General features: G+C 30.0%; 1 protein-coding gene across 2 annotated transcripts; it reads left to right on the forward strand.

Moving 5' to 3' along the window:
- Positions 1 to 1021: 1021 nt before the first annotated feature.
- Positions 1022 to 2408, forward strand: LOC125369357. 2 transcript variants are annotated; one of them, XM_048371442.1, is made up of 3 exons: positions 1022 to 1326; positions 1445 to 1661; positions 1759 to 2408. In XM_048371442.1, exons 1-3 carry the CDS (start codon positions 1207 to 1209, stop codon positions 2145 to 2147), a joined length of 726 nt encoding a protein of 241 aa, XP_048227399.1. In that variant the 5' UTR covers positions 1022 to 1206; the 3' UTR covers positions 2148 to 2408. The 2 variants fall into 2 exon arrangements, with proteins under 2 accessions (XP_048227399.1, XP_048227400.1); XM_048371443.1 differs by having other exon boundaries at positions 1202 to 1326; positions 1415 to 1661.
- Positions 2409 to 6393: the final 3985 nt, after the last annotated feature.

The raw sequence follows: 6393 nt of genomic DNA on the forward strand, positions 1-6393 counted from the left end.
GACAATGAGAAAAAAATATCAGATACATAAATTTTGATATAAAGAGTATTATATTATCAAAGGACTTTAGCTTTTCGAAAGAACAAATCAAAATTAACATAGAGCAAAAAAGCATCACCATCACCGTCTGATTTTTATTTTTCTTGAAGACATAACACCAATATTCTTTTTTAACAGAAAATTTGCATTTTGCATCATCCTTTTCAATGTTTTAATTCAAAATTGAAAAACACCTTTTGCATGAATAAGTTAACCATTGATTTTCAAGTATCAGTCAAAAATTTCAAATAGAACTGATAATTCGTGTCGTGTTGTATCTAATCGTGTCGTTCAAGATACATGTATAATATAAAAATGGCTAATTCAAATAGGCCTCATTTAATTAATCGTATCAAAACATCAAAATTAAATACAAATACATTTATTAACTAGGCTAAATGGATCAGTTAATAAATTAAATTTTAAAAATTTTATCGTTAAATAAAAAAATAATTATTAGAATTTTAAAAAATATATTTATTTAATTATAGAATGACTTAAATTTTAAATTATTAATTTAAAACATAATTATATCTTTATAAGTGATATTTATATTAATTATTATTTTAAATAAATATGTTTAATTGTGTTACCGCGGGTTAGATAAGTCATATCGTTTAAATCTAGTTTTATTTATAGTGGCCCGTTTATGGCTTAAACCTGTTTATTTTAAATTTAAATTGTTTAACTATGCCTGATTTAATTTGGTCATGTCAATAATTATTAGTCTTAGTTTTAAAGAAAATAAAAGATAAAATCAAAGGAAAAAAGGAGAAAAAAATTAGAAAAACAAAAAGTACCAAGAAAAAAAATCGTAAAAGAGTTTGAAAATCGCTAAAAGACAAAAAAGAAAATAATACTGCCATAACAAATAAAAAGAAAAAAAGAAAAAAGAGAAAGCATAAAAATAAAAAATCAAAACTCAATGTATAAAAATAACAAGGAAAAACAAGAGCGTGTTCCGTGTAATTTCCTCTTTCTCTTAAGTGAATCATAAACCAACAGTTTTGAGCCGGTTCAAACTCTTGGTCGAGTCGTAGGGGTGAATTGGGTTCTGGAAGACTCTGGAGAAAAACAGAACAATCTAAAAGCCTTCTTTCTAGAACGAACCCATTCCCTAAATAAAACTCGCCACAAATTGAACTCTCACAGCAATCCTAATCAGTAATGGCGGCACAGTATAAGGTGTTACCCATGAGGATAAAGAGAAAGGAAGTTGAAGATGTTAGTAATGATGATTTCTCCGATTTCTCTCTTTCTTCTCCGGCCAGAAAGATTCGTCGACTCGTAAGTATTAATTCGGCAGTTCCTTAGTTTTTGTTTCTTTCTTTTTCTTCTTTCGTGTGTACGGATAGAATGAACTGAATTGAAAAAGAAATTGTTCGTTTGTTTGTTTGTTTGATAGCACATGGAGGAACAGGAAATTAAGGAAATTAATAATCAATTGCGGTCAGGTTGTGGATTTGAAGAGGTGTCTGGTTCTGGTTCAGGTTCAGAGTGGAACCAAGAGAAAGCAATTGTACTGTATAAGAAGCCTGAAAACCCACACCAATTCGTGCTATATTCTCCTTACTCCAATTTCTCTGTTTCTGTTGATTCTGATTTGATTTCTGATTTTAAGAGTAAGCTTTCCTTTTTGGATTTTTTGATTCAATATAGCAGTTTTCTTGTTGAAAGAGATGGTTCTGATTGTAAGTGACTGTGTGGTGCACTGTACAGATCAATTTATTAGGTCAAGGCGCAGCGGTGTGACCATAAAACCAGCTGAGGAAGAAGAAGAAGAAGCAGCAAGTAGTGAAAGGAGGAGTAGCATGGCAGTGGTTCCATGGGTTCCATATAATCCAAGTTTTGGGGAAGCAGAGACGATGATGGAGACAGAACAAGATGGAATAGAAACAATGGATATTGAAGACAACACCGCTGAAAGCAGCAGCAGTAGAGGAAGTATAGAGCAAGAGCAAGAGCAAGAGCAAGGGAATTGGCAGGGGAATGGGTTTGATCTTGCAAAAGGATTGCCCCAATGGCAGCAACAGCACTGCTTCATACCAAACCTTCCCTACACCACCAGCACCACCACCTCAACCCCTATTTCATGGTCCCATTGTTAGGCCTTTTTTTTTCTTTTTTCTTTTTCCTTTTTCCCCTTACTATTAATACTAGTTTGGAAGGTGGGAAGACTGAGGCAGAATCTGCACAGTGCTGATTCTGTTTGGCTCTTGGAGCTCTCAGCCCGTGATGGTGCCTGGTTTTGGTGGCTTTGGTAGAAACACGAACTGAGTGGCACTTTTTTTTTCCCTATTTTTTGTAGTCTGTAAATATGCTCCATTGGCTTCAAGTTTCAGGAGTGGTTATTGTTGCTTTCTTCCTTATCTTTTGTCTCTGTTTATTCTTTTATTATGCATACGAGTTCATATTCTGGTAATTTGTCGATGGGTAGCAATGTGTATGGATGGGGCCGTAGATATTATTTTGACTATAAAATTAAATTTATAGTAAGATTTAATAAATTTTTAATATTTAGTATTTATCTATAATATTTAAGAATAACATTAAATAAAATATTTTTATATGTTTCTCTTAATTTTTACTATCCTAGAATTTAATTAATATACTAATATCAAAATATTTTAAAAATTTTAGTCGTTGAGTTTAACATTGATAATTGATATTGTTATACTAATACTATTATATTGTTATTCTTAAGGTTAATATTTAATATATGATTAAGAAATAATTTATTGTTGAATATAATATTAAAAATTAATTCACTAGTTAATATAATATTAAAATATATTAGTTATATTTTTAAAATAAAATTAGAATTATCTAGTTAAAATAAATTATATTAAAATATTATTTTTAAAATAAATTTTGATAATATGATTTATTAATTAATGAGTTAAAAATAAAAATGACATAAACTTATATTTATGTATAAAAAAAATGTATATGATGTGAAACCAGAATTTTATATTTTAAAAATAATATTTTATATATATATATATATATATATATATATATATATATATATATATATACGTAAAAATAAAAATAAATTTTATTAAATAAATTTAATTTTATCTATGATGTGGTAAATAATAATTATAATTTTACTCTAAAAAAATAAATATAATGTTTGAAATGTATCATAATTAAAATTTAAATACAGTACATATTGCATAATGTGTTCTAAAATATATTTTAAAAGAAAAGAATATAGCATTCAGAATAAATCATAATAGAAAGAAGTTCATAGAGAAGATATGACCAAATGGAGTAAGACAATAAAGCATAAAGTAAGATGGATTGATAAAGTTGTATTAAATGATGATTCTTTTATATTTTTTTTTATCAACTTGTATTAATTAGATATAAATTTTATTATTTACGGATTGATAAATCAAAACCATTGATTGTATTAGCCTTTGAATCGTGGTAATTTTTTTTATGAATGATATTTTATAAATTAATATGCATTTGTGTCAGTTTAAGAATTAGTAATCGGATGCTATAGATGAAGATTCAAAAAGTTAAGATATCCCAACTAGCCTAAGTCACACAGTGGATTCAATAGCTGTGGATTCTGCCTTCAAACCTTCCACGAAAACCCCGTCTTTTTGTCCTTAATACACCTACTTCTCTCTACATCAATAGGAAACTCTCATTTGATAGCATCCACCGTACTAAGAGCTCCTTCTTCAACAACCGATTCTATTATATAACAACCTCAAAAGCGAATCTATCTAAAGAAACTTAAAATTTCCTTTCTGGTCTGAGAATGTCTTCTATTCCCTTTTCAAGAAGTTAATATGGATCCTCATCTCGGCTGATTTCGCTCAAGTAAGATTCTCTAGCTGCGGTTAGGACTTTAGACTTTTCCTACTGTCAAGCTACTCCAAGTTAAGTAAAATTAAATATAGAATTATGATATTATTCATTTGTTGATGTATTACTTAAATAGTAAAACAAAAAAGATATATGCTATATTTTTTCCGATAATAAGTTTTTTTCCCGTACATTCCAAATTATTTGGAGATGGAAGAAGAAGAGATGTGTGTAGTGGTGATCATAGTGGTTCAAATGAGATAGACAATAATGAGTGATGTTTATGGAGATTGAAGATTTCTATGAAAATTAAACATTTTATTTGGAGGGAAATAGAGAAGAATCTATCAACAAAGCCTGTTTTTCTAGAAGAAATATGGTTCCTGATGAAATGTGTGATCGATATGGGAAGAGCATCGTGACAGTCTGTCATATGGAGGGATTGTGATTGGGCGAAAAATGTCTAGTTTGGTTCTCTTTTAGGCATGGATATTCAGACCATTGGCTTGTTGTCTTTCTCAGGATGGTTCTTGGTGTGGAGAAACAAGTTAGATAAGGATATATAAGGTCTGTATTTTATTATAGCCCGAGCTCTCTGGTTTTGCTCGGAATGAGTTCTTATTCAAACACAATGTACTTGCAGTAGATCAAGTTTTGAAAATGGTTTACAAGTTTTGAGATGAGTCTAGAGTTGTTAATCAAGATCATAGTCGATGTGCTGATCCAACTTCAATTCGATAGAGGAATCCTAAGCCTGGCTTTGTCAAGTTGAATATAGTCGCAAAAAAGATTGGGGGCGAACTATTAGGAATTAGAGTTATGATCAATGTTAGCCGAGATAGATTTTAGAGAAGAAAAAAAATGGTGTACAAGGTTTGGGATGAGTTTAGTGTTGCTAATCAAGATCATAGTCGATATGCTTATCCAACTTCAGTTCAATAGAGGAATCCTAAGCCTGGCTTTGTCAAGTTGAATACAATCGTAAAAAGGATTGGAGGCGATTCATTGGGAATTAGAGTTATGATCAGTGTTAGCCGAGATAGATTTTAGAGAAGAAAAAAAATAAAAAATTTTAGGCAAGAACATATATACTTTCATTCTTCAAACATATATATGAAATAGAAAAAGTAAGGAACTAACTAATACTTCTATTATTGCAGGTTAGTTATCTGATCACAAGCTACTTTTAAGCTTTACTATAAGTTATAAATCATTCTAGAAATATCTAGCTTTCTTCCCTTAATTTTAGCAAGACATATTTATTTATCATTATTACAATCAACTAAATAAAATATCAAAATTATTTTCCTAATGTGACAGCAAAAGTGTCAGAACCTTAACACCCCTCCTTAACACTTTTACTGCAAACACCAAGTGATGTTTCAAATTTTGTTCTAAGCAAAGTCTTGGTTAAGATATCTGCCAATTGTCTTTCAGAATAATAATAAACCAGCTTAACCTCTTTTTCTTTTTTTGCATCTCTTACAAAATGATATTTGATCTTCATATGCTTTATTATTCTTGGAAGATTGGATTCTTCATTGTAGCAATGGCAAATTGATTGTCATGAAATATTTTAGTAGGACCCTTGAGGGCAGCGGTTTCTGAGCAAGCATCTAAGTGTCTCTAGCGACTACGACACTGTAAGGCTTTTCGATCTGATTAGGATTACGCTAACTAGTGATAGAGACTAGCATAAAGATAGAGTCGCCACTCGAGTAATCCTACAGGATACTTTTACTATTTTGAGGTGTACTAGATTCTATAAGAAAGCTTCGCCACATCTAGATATGGTCTTGGAAGCCAACTTCCTTATTTGTGTATCTTAGTCTTTAATTTTATTATTTAACAAGTTATTCCCTATAAACACAATAATTTATATTTACAAGCATCCACTCTAATCTATGAGATCCTTTTAAGTCTAGCCCATTTCATTAAGCCCATCCCAGATTTAATTAATCTATTTTACTAATTAATTATATATAAGGCTTTCTCTAATCTAGCCTAATTTACAAGTTGTGCTTTAATTCCAAATCTTTAAGCCTAAATGGACTATTTTTTATGCAAAGACCAATCATGTGATCTTAAATCTAATGTGACTTAATTAATTAATTAAAATATGGCAAAGCCTAGTAGGCCTATACTGATTTTAGATTTAGCCTAATTACCATATGATTCACCTAAATGACTATAATAATCATGTTTAGTCCAATTTTTAACCTAGGGTCGATGTGTCCAAATTTTAATTATGCAATCACATTACAGTTATTTGGCATATATCAAGCATAAAATAAAAAATAAAAGTGTAGAAAAATAAATCTAGCTATTATAACCTTTCCTACAACTAAAAATCGAAAGAAAAACATCTAAATACTAAGTACAGTACATAAAATCACCAAAAATACATTGAAAACTCAAAAATTAGTCCAAAATTGCACACAATCGATTGGTCTAGGGCATAGAGCCGAATCGACTCTGCACTGAGCCGATTGGCTCTAAGGACTTAGATGGTCTTTCTGCGAATTGCTT

Source organism: Ricinus communis, chromosome 2 (assembly GCF_019578655.1).
Source record: "Ricinus communis isolate WT05 ecotype wild-type chromosome 2, ASM1957865v1, whole genome shotgun sequence".
Taxonomy (NCBI): domain Eukaryota; kingdom Viridiplantae; phylum Streptophyta; class Magnoliopsida; order Malpighiales; family Euphorbiaceae; genus Ricinus; species Ricinus communis.

Coding starts and splice junctions, on each gene's coding strand:
- LOC125369357 (XM_048371442.1), top strand. CDS start 1,207: ATGGCGGCACAGTATAAGGTGTTACCCATGAGGATAAAGAGAAAGGAA. Junction 1,327..1,444: donor CCAGAAAGATTCGTCGACTC/GTAAGTATTAAT, acceptor TTTGTTTGATAG/CACATGGAGGAACAGGAAAT. Junction 1,662..1,758: donor TTTGATTTCTGATTTTAAGA/GTAAGCTTTCCT, acceptor TGCACTGTACAG/ATCAATTTATTAGGTCAAGG.